This window comes from Symsagittifera roscoffensis, chromosome 1 (assembly GCF_963678635.1).
Source record: "Symsagittifera roscoffensis chromosome 1, txSymRosc1.1, whole genome shotgun sequence".
Taxonomy (NCBI): Eukaryota; Metazoa; Xenacoelomorpha; order Acoela; family Convolutidae; genus Symsagittifera; species Symsagittifera roscoffensis.
The window spans coordinates 27,506,102-27,529,542 of record NC_087062.1 but is presented as its reverse complement, the minus strand read 5'-3'; the positions used below and the strand labels follow the sequence as shown (position 1 = coordinate 27,529,542).

At 34.1% G+C, this 23,441-nt stretch overlaps 1 protein-coding gene across 8 annotated transcripts in view; it reads right to left on the bottom strand.

Moving 5' to 3' along the window:
* LOC134842076 (potassium channel subfamily T member 2-like) overlaps positions 1-23,441 on the bottom strand; it is a 115,153-nt gene that overhangs the window by 58,345 nt on the left and 33,367 nt on the right. For 7 of the 8 annotated variants that reach the window (XM_063858247.1, XM_063858275.1, XM_063858239.1 and 4 more), the window contains exons 3-7: positions 21,875-21,954; positions 21,104-21,200; positions 20,916-20,969; positions 20,499-20,682; positions 20,071-20,154 (exon numbers count right to left, since the gene is read on the bottom strand). In XM_063858247.1, the coding sequence (XP_063714317.1) occupies positions 20,071-20,154; positions 20,499-20,682; positions 20,916-20,969; positions 21,104-21,200; positions 21,875-21,954 (499 nt within the window). Of the gene's footprint in view, positions 1-20,070; positions 20,155-20,498; positions 20,683-20,915; positions 20,970-21,103; positions 21,201-21,874; positions 21,955-23,137; positions 23,436-23,441 lie in introns of those variants that run through there. The other variant, XM_063858299.1, reaches the window with a different exon arrangement.

Sequence of the window (23,441 nt, the reverse complement as noted above, 5' to 3'; positions counted from 1 at the left end):
GCACTATAAATTTTGGACAATACCAAAGATCAAGTGTGAAAATTGGAGAAATATTGTTAACTATTCCCCCCATTTTGATATATGAACGATCTTGTTAACTAATTGCCCATTGCCCCCCCCCCCCCTCTCCAAACCATTTTGAATCGTACGAAAATAATACGACCGACTAGCTAGCCTCAATTCAATTGGAACGATTTTGTTGCGCGCTACAACTTTCCCCGCACAATGTGGAACCTGATCTAAACTACATATTATGATTGGATAAATTAAATGTTTTACCAATGTAAAGTATTTAATATTAACCAATCATGATCCATCTAACTAACAACCCACTTATTTGTAAGTGCTGAAGTTACTTGTAATTTCAGCACCAGAGAGATTTGAATTTAACTTAGAAATTAGTTGGACTCTCCCGAGCACTTCAGCAGCCGCAATAAACCAGTATACCCTAGATCTATTGAGCCTAGCAGAGACTAGTTAAACAACCTGAGACTAGATAGTATAAGAGTAAGATTAGGATCGGTATTAGACTAAGAAGTTGCACGAATCTATCCGGCCGAAAATAAGATAGCGTGACGAGCAGACGGTGTACCCTATCCGAAATTACTCTATGAGTTAACCAACTCGGTCCTAACTCATCTGGTGCGACCATAAGTCTCGAACAAGACCTTAATAGCTTAGAATTAACCAAAATAGATTAGAAATTAGACAAAAACATTTACAAAATGTTATACGACAATAATTTAATCGAAATGTCTCTACGACTCAATAGATCAGAGCCAATATTCCGAACCATAACAGAACTACCCGGAATTGGAAGAAGACCTCGAACCAGAGACGACATACGACAAAGTAGAAACTTGCCATATAGCTATATGATAGTTAGGCAAAAACCAGAACAAACTTTTATATTTAGAATACTACTGGCAATGAATTTAGATTTTCATTTGCAAACATAAAACCTTGAAGTTAATCTTCAAAATTATTTCAGGCGCTAAACAAAATTATTAATATACAATAACGATTGATAAAAAGATCTAAGATCGTTTTCCTAAAACTCTGCAGTAATATACAAAACATGTTTGAAAAATATTTATTGAAAAATAAAAAATAAAAATTAGTAGCATGACAATAAATGGTTAGTAATCATAAATCATCCTGTTGATCCAGCTCCATCATCTAAAACATAACAGCAATCATAAACCCACTAATATCATCAAAACACTAAATCTTTCCTTTACACACATTTAAAATTTTATTAAAACTTAAATTCACTTAATTTTAAAACCAGATCATCAAGGCTTATCCTTGGATCTTAAATCATTTTCTACTTAATTAAATTTCAAATTTGATCATCAAGGCTTATCCTTGGATCAAACAGAACAACTTTGTTCTCCCCCACCCACTTAATTAGTGTCTAACGACCTCAAACGTCGATTCACTACCCAACCCTTTCTAAAGACCTAAGACTAATAGAAATTTTTAAACAAAACTAATCATTCAAATTAGGATAAATAGTGAAGAACTTCGGTTATTCATCCTTCACTTGACCCCCCCTCTTACCAGACCCAGGATAAATCTTAGACTTAGTAAGTTTAAAATAGTATCTAACGAACTACTCGCGTTCTAATTATACCTGAACCTTGTGGATCGATTTACTATTCTCCAACCCTTGAACACAATCACTACCCCTAAGTAAGATTAAGTAAGTTAACACCTTAACTTATACTAGCCACGAGAAAGGAAAAAAAATCATTCTTCGGAATCGATATACTTTTCTCTCCAACCCTGAACAAATAGACCCAGGTTAAGCTAACCAAAAAATCGTAAGAACTAACAGTTTAAGAAAATAGAAATCATTTAACAACCTTTTGCATCCGTCATCCTAAACCTTATGTCATTTAAAAACCTAGGAAATAAACAAACAATCGTTTTACACAATTGTGAAATAGATAACAAAAAATACGACCTTGTAATCACACCTCATACACAAACAGTTGGATACATTCGAACAAAACGACAAACACTAAAAAGAAAAATAATAACGAAACAAAGACAAATAACACGAAAAAGATTTTCAAAAAATCGAAACGCATTTTCAGAATCAGAAACCAACAGTTTAGACGAACTTTACAAACTAAAAGAATCAATAGATAAAAATTGCCCACTTCACGATCAATTATATTTTTCTGACTCAGAAACAACTTCAAATTCATCACAAAGAGGAAAAAGAAGAATAAAAAAGCAGTATAAACACAAACCAGTACATTTATACAATTGGAATCAACCAATTCGACACATTAATAATTACATATTAACAGTCATCGAACGGAAAAATGAGTTCAACTCACACCCCAGGTGACGAAACTCCAGATGATGATGAAATCTTTCCTTTTATAGTAGATGCAGATACTGATAGAGGACAACAAATATTTTGTCAAAATTTACTCGTAAATTTATTTGAACCCGGAATCAGTCCATGTAAAACAGAGTTCCCAGATGTAAAAATCAAAAGACAAATCATAGACCACTACTTAAAAGATATATGCAACATAACACAACAGTATGGAATCTACTCCATAGAATTCACCTCACCAAACCATAATAATAGAAAATATACAATTCAAACAGACGACCTTGACTTAGAATTTTCAAAAGTTTTTTCAGAATATATAAAAAGCATCCAATACCATAACTCACAAAGAGCAAACTCCATTTTCACCAATGAAGTTTTCGCAATAATATATAGTTATATTTCGATATTAGAAAATGAACTCCCATTAACAAATGTCTCACCGACAGAAACATCTAAACATTTAAGAGTACGACATGAAATCACACTACTCTCTAGTTATTTAAACATCATTAAAGAAAATTTCACGAAAGACGACGTTTCACAACATACCAAACACGATTTACAAAAAATTTTGGCATGGTTCATAATAGATTATTTCACACACAATATCGATTTAATTGCACAAGCAAGAAAAAATTTTAGACCCCAAAATTCGAACGATGATACCGCTATCACAGAACAATCAGATTATGTTTGGGACCCCGAATGGTCTCATCCCGCATTTATAAGCTTTCCACAATCAATCTCAAGTCAAGCAATAGGCACAATATCTTACATAAGAGATTATGTAAGAGTAATACCATTAACAATTGATGCAACACCATTAAACTATAATACATTTTTACCCGATACACAAAATAATAGTTTAAACTCTACAGTCATACACAATGAAAACCTCAATGGAACTAGGAATCTTACTCAACAAGATATCCAGACACCATCACACTTCATAAATGAAGAAATTGTACACACAACAACTACACAACAAAGTATTTCACCAATACGCCCAAATTTAACAACACCAAGAAATACAAATCCTTCACAAACACAGGTAACCTTACAATCAACCGTTAAACCTTCGGTTGCCCCTAAATATTCACATATGGATTACCAAACATACAGACCCATGACAATACCATCAAAAACACGCAAAACATTCACTAGAAACAACTTTACAGACCATAATTATAATTATACACATCCATCAAAAACATATAATCAACCACAAAAAAATTTTAACCAATATACAAGACCTCGAAACTGGGATAACCCAACGGCCCAATATAATTCCAAAAATTTTCAACCAAATCCTCCACAGGATCGCAGTGAAAATTACCCATTTTTTCAACAAAATAAAAATAAAAAACAGACATCTTATCAAATGGATTATTTATCCTCAGATGATGATTTCTTACAACCAGATATATTTGCACCAAATACTCAAGAATATCGTAGACAAGGAATACAGAGAACACGTACAAATCATAGAAATTTTTCTCCACAACCAATAGATGCACAACATCAACAACCAATTCAACAACAAAATCTAATTAATACACAATCTTTTCAACCAATTCAACAACAAAATCCAATGACTGCACACTCGTATCAACCATCACAAATGCAAAATGAAATACCACTCCCATATTATCTCCAACAACATGAAATAACAAGAAACCAACTTTCAAATTTTTCTCAAATGCCAAATGCAGCAGAATCATTACAAATGACAATGAATCCATACCTTATGGGTGGATCATCAATAACATCAAACAAACCTTTAATGGTTTTCACAGGAACAGACCCTGAATACTCTGTAGAAGATTATTTAAATGCAGTAACAGCAAACCTGATTTTAAATATTGGACCTGAACCAATAAATACGCCACTACATCAAAATTGGATACATCGACGCACAGCGTTAATACAAACAACCTTAGATGGCGCAGCCCAAAAATGGTTTTCAGTACTACCTCTAGAAATAAAATCAAACTGGAAAAGGTTTACACAGGAATTTTCAAAAATGTTTGACTCCGAAAGAAACAAACAACAACAAAGAGTTTTATGTAATGAAATTCGCAGATTACCAAACGAAACCATCAAGCAAATAGCAGTACGAATCGAAACACTAGTTCGAAAAGCATATTCATTAAATACACATGACTATAAAAACACAAAGATGACAGAAATCTTAATGATGACCTTAACACCACAATTAAGGAAAATAGCAATAAAAAAGAGAGCATCCCATCCTTCTTCAATTCGAGAACCCGATTTAGATTTTCGAAAACTAGTAGACAAATTAGAACAAGCAGAAATCACGATGAAACTAGAAGAAACGGAAAATCTGAAATTACAATACGTTAACAGAATTGAAACGACTCCCACTAATATTAATAATATACAGGAATCAGAGACAGACCTCGTTGAAAAAATCACTGAAATACTCAATATTTACGAAAAGAACCCGAACTTTAAAGGCAAACCATCTTTCAAAAAATGGTGTAATCATTGCCGACGATACGGACATAGTATTTCCGAATGTAGACAAAAACAGCAAGACAATCAAAATAAACCTCAAAAATATAAAGAACCAAATAAATCATTCTATCAATACATGAAAAAAGATCAAAATCTACCGAACAAAACAGTCCACAGCAACAACAGTTCAGGAAAACCACTCCCGAACAATACAAATTATACAAGAAATCAATCACCATATAACTCAAGTTATAGAGGAAGATCACCAGAACGAAGAAACACGAATAATTCATCACAAAATCACTACAATAGACCAAATAGTCGAAATAACTACTCCAGATCAAATTCAAATACACAACGATTTGTTTCTAGATCTAATTCCCAATCAAGAAATAACTACTATCCAAACAACCAATCACGAAATTCATCATACAATAGGAATAGAAACTACTCCTATAATCGAAATAGAAGTTATTCAAACAACCGAAACCAGAATTACCCGAACAATCAATCAAGGAATAACTCATATAATAGATCGAACTATAACAGACCAAACAATAATTACCAAAACAGATCGCGAAATAATTCACAAAATCGACACTCAAGTTATAATAATCGTTATAGAAATTATTCCCAATCACCACACCGGAATAATAATAACTATAATAATTCTAATAACCGCCACAGAAGTAGTACACCTAAACATCAAAGACAAATCAATCAAGTACAGTCAAATCCAGAAACAACATCAGACCCTCCAGGTATTGATGACACAGTAACTGATACGTTACAACTCAATCAAATAAACTGTACATCGTCAGATTCAGAAAGTGATACTGAAAACACTCTTTCTATCAATATGATAAAAGTCGAAAATGACTATGAATCTGTCATATATGAACAACCCTTTCCATCACACATATATGAAAATCAATCAGAATTTCTTCAAAATTATTACACTACACCCATAAATTCCACACCAACGACGCAAGAAACAAACGAGATTAACACTACAGATCAAACCAATAAAAATACCAAAACAAAATGCTTGAATACAAACCACATTTATCAAAATATACAAAAAGAACAACCCAAAGAAAAAATTTGGACAATACCATTTCTCTTAGAAAGCCCAAGAAACAAAGAATTTCAACCACCAGACCTTGAAATAGATTTTTTAATTGATTCAGGAGCAGAATCAAACATAATAAACATCCCCACATGGAATGAAATAAAAACTTTACACCCAAAGCTAACACCTCTTGAAACCTCCAGTAAGTTAGCAACAGCACAAGGATCAACATTGATAAACTACGGAAAAATCCAATTATTTCTCCTCCCCACCAGAACAATGGAACAAAGCAAAATTTTAAATAAGCCATTTAAACAAATATTCCATATCACTGACATTAAATATAATATCATTGGAATACCATTTATTTCGAAGTATATACCAACAATTAACATACTAAATAGTAAAATATTAATCAAAGATAAATATACAAAAACAAAAGAAACATCCTTAACATTTTTTCAAAGATTAAATAAACAACCACCATTCTTTTCAAAATTCTACCCGATATTTAACCAACAAAGAAAACACTTGAAACCACTATCAGGAAATATCTATAATTTTTCAATCAAACAAGTTCACCAATATGATAAAGAACAAAACAAACAAAAATTTTATATGTCAGAATTTGAATTCAAACCTATTCACAAATTTTTCAAAATCACAATCTCATCCATAAAATATTTGAAAAATTCGAATTCCGATATCATTTCCTTACATGTCTATAACAACACACCTTACCAAGTAACATTACCTTTAGGACTTTTAGGATATTGTGAAACCAACGCTACAATATCACCAATACACGAAAAAGCCTATCGCGTAAATAATATACTCCAATTACTAGATATTTGCCAATCTACAATTCTTAATGAAGAATTATCTATAAATAATATAATAAGTAACGAAAACAGAAATACGGATTATTTCACAAAAACTCCATATTTCAAACCTACATTCAACATAAGTAACTACACAGAGGACCAACAGAAATTTTTAACAATGTTTAATTTCCAACATTCACAAATAACACAAGACGAATTCGAAAAGTTAGCCAAACAGCTAATTGAATATTCATCAGTCTATGCAACATCAAAATTCGATGTTGGAAAAATCAGTTCATCACTACATCTCCCGTTAAAACCAAACGCAGTTTTCAAAAAACAGAGAGCAAGTAAAGTACCAATTCACTTACATGATAAAGTAAACAGATTACTCGATATTTTAGAACAATACAACATTATATCACCAGTTAATAAAGAAGAACAACCAAAAGGCAACACATTTATCAACCCCGTTATCATTCTAGCTAAAGGAGAATCATTAAAAATCGTTCTCGATGCTAGATACCTCAATTCACTTATAGATGAATCAAAATGTAATTGGCCCATTGAACCAATACAAGTTATTTTAACAAAAATAAACGGCAAATACTTTACAACCGCCGATATGAATAGTGCATACAATCAAATGCCACTAGTTGAACAATCACGACGTTTAACACAATTTGTTATCGGAAACCAACAATATGAATTCAACCGCTTATTCTATGGAATATCCATAGGACCAGCAGCATTTTCAGCTTTTATGAGCAAAATTTTTAGACCACTAATACTCAAGAAAAACGCAATCACCTATTTAGACGATGTTTTTATGCAATCACAAACAAAAGACGAGATGTTCAATGTTTTAGAAAAATATCACCAAATACTTCAGAACGAAAATCTGAAGGCCGCCCCCGATAAATCACACTTCTTTTTGACAAGAGTTAAATTCTTAGGACATAATATAGAAAGAAAAACAATCACTCCATTGAAATCACGCATTGACGCTATTCAAAAACTTCAACCACCAACAAATAAAAAGAAAATCCAAGAATTTCTTGGAATGTTAAACTTTTTAAGTAAACATGTTTATAAAATGCAATTATATCTACGACCATTTTATAACATCCTTAGACAACAAAATAATTTTGAATGGAACACAGAACATCAAACACGATTTGAAGAAGTAAAGAAACTTTTAACTGAACAAATTTCAAACACAATTCCAGATTCAAATCAACCATTTTATGCAATGTGCGATGCTTCGAACTTTGGCATCGGTGCAGCACTATTACAATCACATAATGGTACAAATAAAATGAACCTCATATCAGCAAATTCTCGATTATTCACTCAAGCAGAGCTACGACTCTCAACTCTAATGAGAGAATGTACAGCCATAATATATACACTGACAGAATATGAATTTCTGATACTTGGATCAAAACATCCAACAGTTCTATTCACAGACCATAAACCAATCATCTTTCTCTTTACACAAAAATCTAACCCAAACCACCGAGTTTACAGATTTCAACTAATTCTAATGAAATTTCCAAACTTACATATAGTTTGGACTGCAGGAAAAAATCTTGCATTACCAGACACCTTAAGTCGAAATACACCACCTGAATTACTTACACGAAAAACAACAGTTGAAATACCCAAAAACATAAAATTCTACCTTGCAGAAAACGAAACATCACCCCGATCGGAATGCAAATATGCAGTAAAAACTGATATTGAACAATCACAAATAAATAATTTACAACATTTCCCACTTTATTTAGATTGTCAAAATAATCATTATGAAGTTGATCTACTTGGAACATCAACTTTCAAACCAATCCCATATTCTCAATGGATAAAAAATAACACCCAACAAAAACGAACAAAACAACACCCGCCTAAGAAAGACCATTTTCCACTAATTGAAAAAGAAGATTTAACTGATAAAATAAATTTATCAGGACCACAAACAAATGATTCAAAATACACAATAAATCAAGTTTTTGACCTCCACGACCCACTTGATACAATACCCTTATCTAAATTAGAAATCGAAAACATTTTTCTCCCCCCAACAGAAATAATTACAATTTCAACACTGAAACAATATCAAAACCTTGACCCAGTAATTCGACAACTGAAATCATGGCACAAATATAAAACTAAACCTATCAAAGCAGATTCAACCATTCTAGGAAACAAAACACTCCTCCGATACTTTCGCAAATTTAACAACACAACAATTAACGAAAATACAGACCTTTTAGAGTATAACCTGAATGAATCTACAGTTCCATGTCTCCCTTTAAGTATGATTCTTATAGCTTTTAATATTTCACATACACAAAATATTAAAGGACACTCTGGATCAGAGAAAACATATTCAAATTTTATACAAAACTTTTATTTCCCAAATGCACCAATTTGGATAAAAGTACTATGCAATGACTGTATAGTATGTCAACTAAATAAACCTTACCCAAATCAAAAACAAATAGCACAAAAACAAGATTTTAAAGGACAAAGTTTGTACTTTAATCATCGTATCTCATTTGATACTAAAGGACCAATTTCACCCTCATCAGAAGGAAACTCCTACATTATGGTAATTGTTGACGCATTTACACATTATGTAGCACTTAACCCAGTACCACATTGTAACGCTTATTACGCTTACACAACACTCTATGAACACTGGATAGCAAAATTCGGACTACCAGAAATTTTAGTTACAGACAACGGTACAGAATTCATAAATAATGAAATTATCACACTATGTCATTTATATAACATTAAACACAAACCACGTACATCTCATGCACCTTGGACAAACGGCTTAGTCGAAGGTATGAACCGTTCATTACAAGAATATCTTAGATGTATCATCAACGGAAATGATACAAAATACACCGAATGGTCAGCAGATGTAAAATTATTTCCCTTAGCATATAATTCACAAATTACGACAACTTTAGGAATGTCTCCATACGAAATGGTTTTTAACCAAAAGCCACGGAAACCAATAATGTTTACAGCAAATTCTCATAAAAACGCACAAGGTTATTGTCAACCAAATAAAGACTCAATTTGTTATAACCTACCTTTACATACACACGATGAAGATCATTTTCATCACCCACAAATTCTTAAACTAGCCTCCGGTACACACACCGAATGGATTCTAAATAGAGATAAAAAACACAATGAAATTTATCAAAAAATAACAAAAAAGTTATTACAAAGACAAAACATTAATGAACAAATCAATTCACGTTTTACACCAGCCTCCGATTTAAAAATTGGAACATTTGTTTTAATACCTAATTTTAATACTCAAAAAGGAATTTCTAAAAAATTACAACCCCTTCGAAAAGGACCATACCAAATAATTGCAAAACCCACTGATGTCACATATAAAATTACCGACTCAAACAAAAAAGAAATCGTTCAACATCGAAACAACCTATTACCTTATTACCCAAAAGAATACGCACTCCGCGAATTAACTCAATTATATTCTTTCACAGGATTAAAAATCATTCAAAATGAACCACATCTGAAAAACACAGAACAAAATGATAACCCCACCGAAAATCAAAACACAAAACCAACCACCACCAAAAACAATACACAAAACCATAAAGAATCTCCAAAACAAAGAAAAAATAGAAAAATGACCGAACAAATAATACCCCAAGAACAAATCGACAAATCAGAAAATAGAAAAACAACAAGACTCCGAAATCAACCACGTAAAAACTATAAAATATTCATCCCCCAATCTAAAATTTTAAAGAAAGTGGAATTTCAAAAGTAATTTTAACATTATACTTCACTATCTTGAAACCTTCGAAACATTTTTCATTTACATTTTTCAAAATAACATGCTGACAAGTACGCAATAATTCTAGTTCAAAATAGACCAATAGGATTCATCCAATCCGTCACTTTCTCTAACTCAAACTAAGACCAATTAGACGAATCATATAGAACTCCAGGCACATCTATAACTATAACTTTACGACCTCCAGGTCAAAAATAAGCAAACCACTCCAACTTGACAACTAAAATAAATATCACCATAATACCGTACCCCTCCCTTATCTAATAACCCAAAGATCAACAATATTTCCCCAACTCAGACCACGAATACCCCCAAAGCAAATTTGTTAACTTAGCCTAAAGTAACAAAATGAACATTTTAATTAGCCTAAAGTATAAAAATCTCACCATACCCCGGATCATTTGACAAACAAAAATAAAGAAAAAGACGACCTCCCAGTCACCATGAAAATTGCCCCCAACAATTTTTTACAAAACTCAACCCACTTGTCAAAAAACTAATAAATAATCCGACCACACTAGAAAATCGCCTCAAACAGCAAAAAATATTCGACCAAGAGATCATTTCTTAAATGCTCTTCTCTCAATCAGTTACTCAAATACTCATAAATCTTAAACATTTTTTTACAATACTTGAAACCTTTATAATATTTCTTTTTGATATACTTGAATCTTTTCTAATAATCCTAATCATTTTTTGTAACATTTTTTTAATTTTCTACACTATACTCGAACTATTCCTCCAACTTTCCAAAACCCTTGATTATATCCACAGGTACGATTCATATAACTTGTCTAAATGATACGAACAATTTTCAGTAGAACTGATATTTTTTTATTGTTTGTAATTTTCATAACATTTTTATCATCCCTCATTTTGACAATATGTAAATGTATAAAGAAAGCAATCTTCACATTTGCCCTAGCAACAATCCTTCTAATTCTTTTTTTGGAAGAATACTATAATAAACATAAACCTTCCCACTAAAGTAACAATTCAAAAATCCATCAAAAATTGCTACCCAACAGTCACAGAATCAGTCTTCACCGACATCATCCCAAGATAACCAAACACCACCTTCAACTACTCAAAATCCTCAAACATCTACACGAATTTCTTTTCAAGACAATCCATACACTTTTGAAGAACGACATGCTCGTTTATCAGAACCACTAGAACCAGTTCAACGACAAGCACCTCTAAGCGAACCAACATATAACCTATACCCAACACTACCACAAGAACTAAATAGAATAAGAAATTCTAGTCAAAACCAAAATACAGTCGAAATAAATAGACAAATTATACATCCTCGACGAAACAGAAATCTTCAAACTCCCCGAGTTCATTTTGATATACCTCAATCCCCATCACAAAACACTCCAGAAAACCCCATTGGTATATTACCAGAAACCCCTACGCTTCTTTCACAACGTAGCACCTCAAGCCTACCATCAGATTACTTAGGTTCAACACCAACATCTGAGCAAATACGTGAAAATCCTTTCAACCCCACAAACCAAACATCACGATTTCCATATTGGACTACACATTCATTTACACAAGGTGAACCAAATTTAGTCAATGACCCCATAGATATTTCTACGGATACAACAACATCCTCATCACTACCAGAAACATTATCACTACCATCAACACCATCAATAAGCCAGTTTTCACCACCACCCTTTAACTTAAATTTTCCAAATAATCTCGACGCCAGATATCGAGAACAATCATCAATAAATATTCCTTTAAGACTAGATTGGAATACATTTACAGCACCTCCACCATTATTTGGACAACATCACGAAAGTAACCGCCTTCATAACTGGGCACTTAATAGATTACAATATCGCCAAGATATTCACAACGATATCCGTGATCACAATATTCAAATACTCCAACAAAACAGTTTACAATTAAAGTTTGAAATCACAGTTAAGTTAAATAATATTACCCAACATCCCTACCCACTAAATCCACCTAACATAACAGCTCAATCACTACCACCACCGTTTATAACTACTGAAGTAATATACAAATACGACAGATATACCAAAAACACAATTGGCTACATTACATTTTATAATCCATACTCAGGATTATCATACACATGTATATTCTAAAATTATTAATTTTTCTCCAACTCCTTTTTCTAGTAATCTCAAATCAAAACATAAACCCTTCTCCTCGTACAGGACCACAAGATTTATTAGTAACACATTACGATTGTGAAGAAAATGAACAAAAAACACTACATAAATATGCAATAAATCAAGTATCACAATGTGAAACAGAACCACAAGCTATAGAAACCACAGATGTAATAGCAACACTCTATTCAAAAGCCCGAGCAACAACAGTTACAGGTTATAAATTCACAGCAACATTTTCCGAAAAGAAAGTACATTGTTCACAAGTCTCGAACGGAAACAAAAACCGACTTGACCATGAATCATTCTATCAGAGTAATATAGAACGTCTTTTACATCTCAATCCCGACGATTGTAAAAATGAATTACTTAGACTAAACATCACACAAAATAAAAACTCCCAAAGAAAGTTAGTTAATTTTCAAGTTTTTCCAGACTCTGTACATCAATCACAACTTGAAAGACACCAAGGACATATAAAACTAGACGAAAAATACCCGTATAACGGCGCACACGGACGATTAACCTATGACCTACACGATAAACATTGGATACCACACATTGGTATAAATGACCCATCAAACTGCAAAGCAAACACAAAAAATAAAGGATACCAAGAAATAATGTTTTTCGATTGGAAAATACAACTCGAAAAAATACAACTAACACGAGATTTATCAGATAACACAATGATCTATCAAGGAATCCGATTACCTTGTAAAAATGATCAAGGTTATTGCGACCCTACAACGAGAACACAAGCAACCATTGTTTGGTTCCCCGAAGATACATGTACAACATTTCAAGTAGCAAAAATACACGCTCGTATGATAAAATTTCACAAAAAATATTTTATACAATCAATTCCATATGAACAAGTCCATCCATCACGAAAACTAAGTTCTAATTTTAGAAACATAGACAATATAGAAAATAAATTGACACGTTTTCAAATATATCAAGAAACAGAACTTGCATGTAAATACAGGAATCCACTTCACAGAACACAATACTCTGAAATATTAGTTGAATACGAAAAAGGATTCGACATGACCACTGGAAAAATAAAAATCGACCCATATGCCACAGGTCATCCTCTAAACGAAGGAACATCCTATATACCAGTTAATTTTGAAAAAAGCAACGGACAACCTGGTGGACATCTAAAACCCCATGACACCAGAAGCACACGCTTACAAGAATTATCACTAATGAATACTACATATTTCGGTAATATCCACTATGATATTCATTTAGATATGAAACTAGATTATACAATTAGCCGAATTTTTCAAGAAATGTCACTCTCCGAATTAGAAACACTACACCAACTATGCGAATTAGAACGAACACAAATATTACAATCACTTGCACTAGCAGTATTAAAAATACCCTATGCAGGATACTTATTATCTGGAAATAGATCAAATTTTTTAGACTATGAAGGAAACATCTTATGGTTTTATACTTGTACTAAAAAAGTATCACCACTATACGTTTTTGAAGATAAACGATGTTATAAAAGAATCCCTATCTTTTATAAGAATAAAGTACATTTCGTGGATACACTTTCACGAAGAACCTATTTCTGGGATACCGCAGTCCCATGTGGATCAGAAAACAGCCACAATGTAGTACAACTAAACCCTGATGAAAATAAATATTATCTTCTCACTCCATATCCCACATTAATGCAATCACTCAAAAAATTTTCACCAGAAAGCATAAACATTGGCAAACTTGCAGAAACTTACGCAAACTTGCAGAAACCGCAGGATTTGCCGATATCTACACGCAAGACTATAGCGGATATTTTAAAGACATTAAAGATTACATATATCTAAACGGTGAAAAATACCGTCCCCAAGATATATCACCAATTAACATTTTTAGCTTTGTTACACTCAAAAATGAGATCCTCGATTTTCTAGGATGGCCCTACTACATCTTAGAAAAATTGACTATTTTATACGCAATGTTTAACTTTATTGGATTTCTTTTCTCACTTTTAAAAGGAATCTACAACACGTGTGCTATACACACACAAGTAAACAGACAAGCAAGCGTAGCACGCATACTCTTTGCAGGATTTTTTGGAATCTTTTCTACATCTATAAACAAAATTCTTTTAGACGCACAAATAAAAGAATATAACACAAAAATAGCAACACGACAAAATACATACGACGAAGAACATAACAATGTAGACATAACGCCAACGGCACCACAATTACCACCCCTACCAAATAACCATCCACTATCCCTAGTCCCACGAAATTTTCGAAATTTAGCCATCACACATAATCCAAATTTTCGACTCAATACATCACAAAGTCCCATCCAACATATAATGACACACCAGTCACAAGATGATAATACTTATGAACAAATTATTGAACAACCCCATACCACCGCTTTTCAGTCTCAAAATAATCATTTTTTTAGCCCACGATGAGCCGCCAACTTGGATCACTACACCGATCAAATTCCCACCCAACCAATCTTACCTCTCCAATCCCAATAATACCACTTTTTGCTTTTCCGCCACCCGATTTTTCACCTAGTAATGTAACATCAGGCATGAATTCCGACACTAATTCACACATCTCAGTTTTATATTCCATCTCACAACTCAATAACCCGAATATTGAAACCCCCGATGAATTTGCCGACTCAGAACCATCCCCATCCAATAATTTTCATAACTCTTCTAATTTTTCTCAACCCCCTTTTCAACCCATATTATCCAATAACCCTGACCCAATCACTCCCACACCCTCTTATGCTTCCCAAGTTACCCCAACCTACTCCTCATACCATTCTGACCAATCATCTCATTCTCCAGACACCCCCCGAATCTCCCCAGAGCTAGATAATTTTATTACCCTTCAACAACAACCCTACCACCTTAATACCCCAACCATAAACCAAATCTCCTCCACAATAAATTCATCCAACCCCCCTACCCCTACACCCTCTTCAAATTATACTGAATCATTAGCACCATCATCCACATCAACTGAATCTTCACTCAACACTAATAGAGCTTACCGCACTTTTAAAAGAAAGTTCCCCAACCATCCTTTCCCAGCAAAACCAGGAACAGCCCGTGAATACATCAACCACCCCAAGCATACTAACACAAAAGAATTTTTAGCCATCACCTTACCCTCATTCCCACAATACACCTTAAACACCCCCCACGACACTAACGAAACACGCAACTTTGTAGATGAATACGTTTTAATGCCCACTCTCTCTTGGACCTCATATTATCATTTTACTAACCCTCTTTGCTTACCTTTATCTAACACTCACATCGATATAGAGCGAAATACGGACATGCTATATCGACTCACTACACCACTAACACCTAGACAATTTACTTACGTTGGATATAAAAAATCACTAAAAACACACACTGCACCTAGAGCTAACGAATATACACTCGAATACTATGATCACAACATCATCAGAGCTAACCAAGATCAATTCTTAGACGACGATCGCTTCGCTAATCCACAAATTACCGAGAAATTTTTCATCAAGACACCATATACATTCACACTAAACATCTTCGACCGAAAGTTTGATCACATTATTTCAGAAGCACTAACAGACACACAAGCATACGAAAGTTTTAAAGAACGCTTCCAAATATTTTCACTAACCTTTCATTTCCTTGCACCACACGAAAGAGATTTACACTGCTCACACGATATTATGTTGCGCACTAAACAAACCCACACATATAGTTATTATCGCTTCATCCAAAATCACTTTGACCTACACACACCCTCTAGACAACCACACCATCGTTTTCAATTCATTAATTCCAAATACACTTCACCATTTTTCCTAAATTTCACATATTGCATTAAAGATACTAACCTTCATGGTATTCTTCGCAATTATGATCCCATAACCCAAATGTACATCTTCTGTCCCATCACCAAGACCTTCAACGCCGAAGAATCCCGACCCTTCCTTATCCCGCACGAGTTTGTACAACCTATAGAAATCCCAATTTTAGAATTCATCCACAACACTAAATTCAATCACAAATTATATAATCTAATCCAAAACACACCTTATGAGTTTGCAGTTGGCACTGAAGAACTAACCACTATTAAGGCACTTCAATTGCTTTGGCCACTGCTTCAGACTAAAAATATCATCCGCATTCTAGCTAAACTACTAACAACTTCAGAACTAATTCACGACATCTTCCCCCACGGTTTTTTCCCCGACGACTAACAGGTAAGTATGAATTAAGTAAATATTACTAACTAATTACAGTATTAAAAACTCACCATTCTTTATTCATGTTTTCCTTAGATTTTTAGCTTTCATCCGACAATCACCTACAAAAACCACAAAAGAAACAATAAAAATCACAATTCTCATCAAACAATTTTCAAATTCTATTAATCTCTTACACTTATAAATTTCTAAATTTAATATCAATGCAGTAAATTCATCTATAATATTTTCCCCCAAAGCAATAAATCTAATTATGATGAAAATTTGTATCTTAATATTCCCCCATGACTAGCAGTAAATTTCTAAATTCTATGTAGTAAATTAAATAAATGCAAATGCAGTACTAACCTTTTGATATTTTCATTCATTCGCACAGAAATTCTATCCACACTCGCACAGCTCGCCCACGAAGAATTGTTTAAAATAATGAATTTCAGTTTCAAGTTTTCACACTCAACAACTCTAACATAAAATAACATGTTTCAAATTTTTCTTTAACCCGGTTGGAAAGGAATCATATACTAAACAAAACTAACCAACGCAGCTTACTAAATACCACAAATCATAGAATAACAGCATGACTTAGAAAAGGAAACCAACGGTACCCAAACCGGATTAACCCAGTTTAAAACTGGATAATTTATTCTTTTGAAGACTATTACAAAGTCTTAGAAAGAAATAATAAAACACAAAAAAGTCGAAAGACAAACCCATACCACAAACAATTTGCTTTTTGGAAAAAGTACATAACCAACAAGACATAAGTAAGACCACAACAAACCCAACATAAAACGTTGTCACATAACAGGACCCCTCACAAAAACCGCATGAAATCATACTCCCACTCCTGGCCTAACCCACCAGGAAGGACGTCCTGAGCATGCTCTATAGCCGGCCTAACCCACCGCGCTACATCCACGCTTTGTGACCACACCTCTATTTTTAATAAGAGCTACTCAAGGGTGAGTAACTCTTCAAAATAACCGAACTAAAACAAAAAGCTTTTGTGAAAACAACTAACTAAAATCATTATTAAAAAATATTAAACTAATAAAAGTTTTATAAAATGTAAAATCACATGATGCAATATATAGATCAGAATACAACACCAAGGACGAACATCAAAAGACAAGACGACCCCACTACACTCGAGAGAGAATGACCAACTACAATCGATATGCCGCTCACAATCACAACTCAAAGGATTTAGAGTACGACTTGACCTCGCAGAAAAGGACTTCATTGAACTAGACCAATGACCACCTCGATGTTCAAGTATACGTACAGATCCGAGTAACCAGGCATCCCCTCCACGCACAATCTCCACGCCATTCCCAAGCTAGATCAGACACAAAAGAAGTTCTCCACGAAGAACAGAAAAACCTGACATAGCCAACCATTCTGAAATCAGATTTGAGTTTGTTGCGAAGACTTAGTCGTTGTCACAAGAAGAACACAACGTCTTATGTCTCAAACTCCAGCTTCCTGGAACTTCCCTAACAAAAGAGGAAACGGAAGAAAATTATGATGTTCGCCAAAAACAAACGTCCATCATCCATCCTTCGAATTGCAGAAGAACTATTCTAAAAAACTCTGTAAAACCCGGATGGGTGGAACCTGATCTAAACTACATATTATGATTGGATAAATTAAATGTTTTACCAATGTAAAGTATTTAATATTAACCAATCATGATCCATCTAACTAACAACCCACTTATTTGTAAGTGCTGAAGTTACTTGTAATTTCAGCACCAGAGAGATTTGAATTTAACTTAGAAATTAGTTGGACTCTCCCGAGCACTTCAGCAGCCGCAATAAACCAGTATACCCTAGATCTATTGAGCCTAGCAGAGACTAGTTAAACAACCTGAGACTAGATAGTATAAGAGTAAGATTAGGATCGGTATTAGACTAAGAAGTTGCACGAATCTATCCGGCCGAAAATAAGATAGCGTGACGAGCAGACGGTGTACCCTATCCGAAATTACTCTATGAGTTAACCAACTCGGTCCTAACTCAAATGGTTTACGTTAAGTTTTCAGAACTATGGATAAAATTGTTAAAGTGCGCATAAAATAGTCCAGAGTTTTTCCAAACTCGCAAAATTTTGCAAAAATGGTTGGAGGTAAAAGTATCTATTTACATTTGACTTTAGGGAGTCGATAGCTTCAATAGGTCATCAATAGCTTCAATTTAAAAAACTATTATCTTGATTGATAAAAGTGACTGAATAGAAAAAAAACCACAGCAATAATAAATATTCCGTTTTCTTCGAAAGTCGGAACAATTATCGGCCCATAAGAACAATCACTTCGCTGAACAGACCAATTGAACAATCTTAACCCTAAAACTAAAAAGCAAATTCAAGCAATAAGACCTGCCTATGCTACTTAATGCTACTTAATGAAGCGAGTTTAGCTTTTTCTAATTCTAATGCTACTATAAATTGTTCCAAAATGACCAGGTTAATCCGCACTTAAAATCATTCGAAACTTCGGTTGTTGTATTTTGATTTTCCAAAAGGCGTGTTTTTGAGAAGGCTTAGAAGCACATTTCGGGTTTTAGCGCTTTGCTCTGATACGAGCAGTTTTGCCTTCAGCTCGCTATTTTTGGAAACTTTAAAAAGCCAAAATTGATTTCAATCGTCCGCAACCACAATTAGGATGACGAGACACTTCGGTAGATCTAAAAATAATGACTTACCTTGCTCTAAGAAACAGTCATAAAATTCAAATCAAACAACGAAAAGAAGTTACCATCAAAGCATCCAATAAATCCTTGTAATAGACAACCATATAAAGAATCACAAATTTGCATCAAAAAATGCAAGTTATTATTTGGTTGAGCATCGTTAGAAATTACTCTTTTATCAAGTTAATTTGTCAAAGCTTGGTCATTGAAGAGCATTTAGGAAAGTGTTCAATGCCTAGAAGTCAATAATTTTTACCAAACAAATTTAGTTGTGAAATTTCATGTAACTTATGATGAAATTTAAATAAGAAAAATTTGAATAATGGAATGATCCAATGATTGAAAATTAGGAAGATTGTTTATGGAACTTACGAGCATGCGTTCTAGGTAGAGTTTGGCGAGCCAGCAGTTGAGGAATGTAGGCACGTACAGATTGATCAGCATCGGGTGGCCAATCTAAAACAAACAAAGAAAACATCCAATTTTTGAATCAATCTAGAAAAGTCTGGTCCATACGTGTCCACTGATGGTGTTCCCAGAGCCCTATATTGGTAACGGGAAAACTTAATCTTAAAGTTTTCACTTTCCCCGTCTACATAAGCCGATGGATACAAAATAGCAATTTTTTTTTCAAGCCTGAAGCTTGAAACAACGTTCACAATTTATTTCAGCTTGGGTAAATACCAAAAAGGCATCATCCTGTCGAGTGGCATCTCCATTAAATAAATTTGCGTGAGTTTAGTTAAGGGGGAGGGGCAGGAAGGAGAGCAGGGAGCAGTTTGTGCTGTGGTGTGACTCACGGATAGTATAAAAGGCACTGAGGTGATGAACTCGAGCATGAATTTGAAGGTCATGACCTGCTGACACACATTGCCCTTGTGCTCGAGGAAGATGAGGAGCATGGTCTCCCCGAAACAGATGAAAGCAATGAGCACCTGCACGATATAACTGGTCAGAGGCCGACTCACCCACAACAATGACATCCTAAGAAACAATATTGAATAACTGAATTGGTTAATCAGATACAGTAAATACATTGACAAAAACGCCTTGAGGGCCTCAAGAACAGTTTAGTTCATCCATCCATGACTCAAAGAAGAAAACCCTTCTTTCCCAGATCATGTGTTAACTTTCAACTAACTTTAAGTTTCCACTATGACTAAAACCTAGTACTCATTGGTCGGCTTTGGTTAATTATAATATTATAGATAGATCACCTGTTGGGTTCCGTTATATTCCCAGCGTCAAAGTTCCTCTCCTCGCACCCGTAACTGAACAAAGAAACGTAATTAGCCTTTGCGATGCGTCTTCACAAAAAAAAAAAGAAAACAAAATGTGATTCGAACTCTTTTGGGACTTATTGTATTTTCCTTTTTTGAAAAAATGATGGTATACTATTAGTTACCAGGTGGCTTTTGTGGGGTCATCATTGGCAATGGTGACGAGGTAGACAATGCAACTCACGAGTTTGAGAAAAAAGTACACAATCCGCAACTTCAGACCTGAAAGCAGATGCGAATAAAAGCGTCATCAAAAAGCTCGGGAAATCGGATAAATTGGTCCATTAAAACAAAAGTGGATAAAATTTCTAATTGTATTGCCTTATACATACATTTTTCCCTCAATTTCTAATCACTTGACTGTCGTCATCGAATTAAAAAAAAAACTTTTTTTGGGGTGTGGGGGTAAAGTTTTTTTGGATGCAATTGATGGAGTTGATGACATGGAAACATGAACATCGATCAAAAATAGATCCTCACGAAATAGCCATTGTTTTAACTCTCTTTGGGTTACGTTCAGTGCTTATCAATCAACCCTCAGGTGCGTTCACATGCCATTTCTGCAGACTTCAAAAATTTTTACCAGACTCATAAAATGGAATCAAAGTTAAAGGATCTATTCAATCTCCTTAAGAAGTTCATTTATTTTTTTTTACTTCTGCTTTTCGTTTGACTGATTAAAGAACAAAAATTTATGAAGTGTGAACTTCTTCAAAAAAAGCTGAACGTAAGAATTCGAACTACTGGCAGCTAGATCGGAAAACAAACAGCCGCAAAGTGCATTCTGTTACCGAAAGCTTATCGTGTTTATGATGCTTTCATGTTCGTATGATGTTCTTGTGAATATTTTTTGTTATAATCGGTCATTTTCCGTTATTTGTTGACAATATGCTCACTTGATCTTTGATTCTTGATAAAGTAGAGTCGCAGTCGCTCCTTCAAACTTTTTTCGTTTGTAAAAAACTCGATCTTCACTCTAAACAAAACAAAACTAATGTTAAATTGATTATTTTCCAAACGTAACAGTGCAATCAAATGTTCACACAGTTTAACTAACACTGGGAAAAATCGTTTTTTTTTTCAGAATTTTTAAAAGGTTATTATAATGTTTTTTAAAAAGATGATTATTAGGCGAGTCTCAAAAAGAACTAACTCCAAAAGAGATAGGAGGGCGCGGCCGGGACGGATGTCCCTTTTTAGGGTTTCGGGCCCCTCACCTCCAAATGTACTAATTTACGACAGCCCTTTTCGACTGAAAACACTTAAAATACTTCTGTAGGCGCATTTGGCGCCAAAATATACCAATTTGAAGGGTAAAAAAGACGCACTTTTTGTCATTAAAAACAAAGTAGGGGCTCTATAGTGTTTTTGGAGACCATGGGAAAATCAATTTTGTCGACAACATTTAAAATAAAATTAGAAGAGAAGAAGTTTTGAAAGCAGATTCTGCACTAAAATTTGATAAAGGCTGAAAGGGAACTGATAAATTTAGGCTAAATTAAGTAGTTTTTTTTTCGGCTTCAATCAAATATCATTGAACCGATTAGAACTTTTTAGTCACGTATTCCGGAAGTCACTTTCACTCACTTCCTGCTATAGGACACTTAAGCCCTAAAATATTTCCAGACCACAGCTTCAAAATGGAAAGACGCTTGTAATTGACAGTTAGACAACCCACATTTGACTGTTACTGCCATATACAGACAACCAGTGGAATCATTTGGGGAGGGAGTTGAAACTATGCCTTCATGTCTTATAAAACGCATGATTATTACGGTTTTTTCATCAGCCATTACAGATTCGACAGCTGTCATTCACGGTCTTATTCGTCAAATGTACTAGAAAGCAATTAAAGGCATCTGATTCTATTCAATTGAAGTTTAAAACGCTGTGCTTGACAACCATCACACACTTAGATTCAAAAACCATACTTTGTAGAATTTGATACGGCTTGAAGAAGCGATCGTTCAAATACTGAACAAAAAGATTACGATTACAGAAACCTAAAGTAGAACACAAAAAGCCGCATCCAAATCTTCAAATGGCTTCTCAAGTTTCATGATCTTATCAGAGAAATTGAAAGGAACTTTCTCTGAGCTTTCTAATTGTAATTTGAATTTTTTTTTGAAAAATAAGAGAAATCATGTCATAGTAAATACCGATCAATGCCATCATCTAGAGATTCTTCTAAAAAATCCATCCTTTGCGAGGGCGAAGCGTTGTCTATGATTATATCGAATCGATTTGATTCCAATGACCCCCTTTTCGGAACGTTTGAATTGTCTTGAGGTTTTCCAACATCATCAGGTTTCTTTTCATCTACAATTGAATAAGGAGAAGCATAAGGTAGGCTCTCTATCGCATCGCGAGAAGTGTCGCATATCTCATGGTTTCCGGGAGGACTCCAGCCTGCTGGGTTCCTCGGAGGACTTGGTTCTACCAGAGAATCCGAAGACCCGTCTG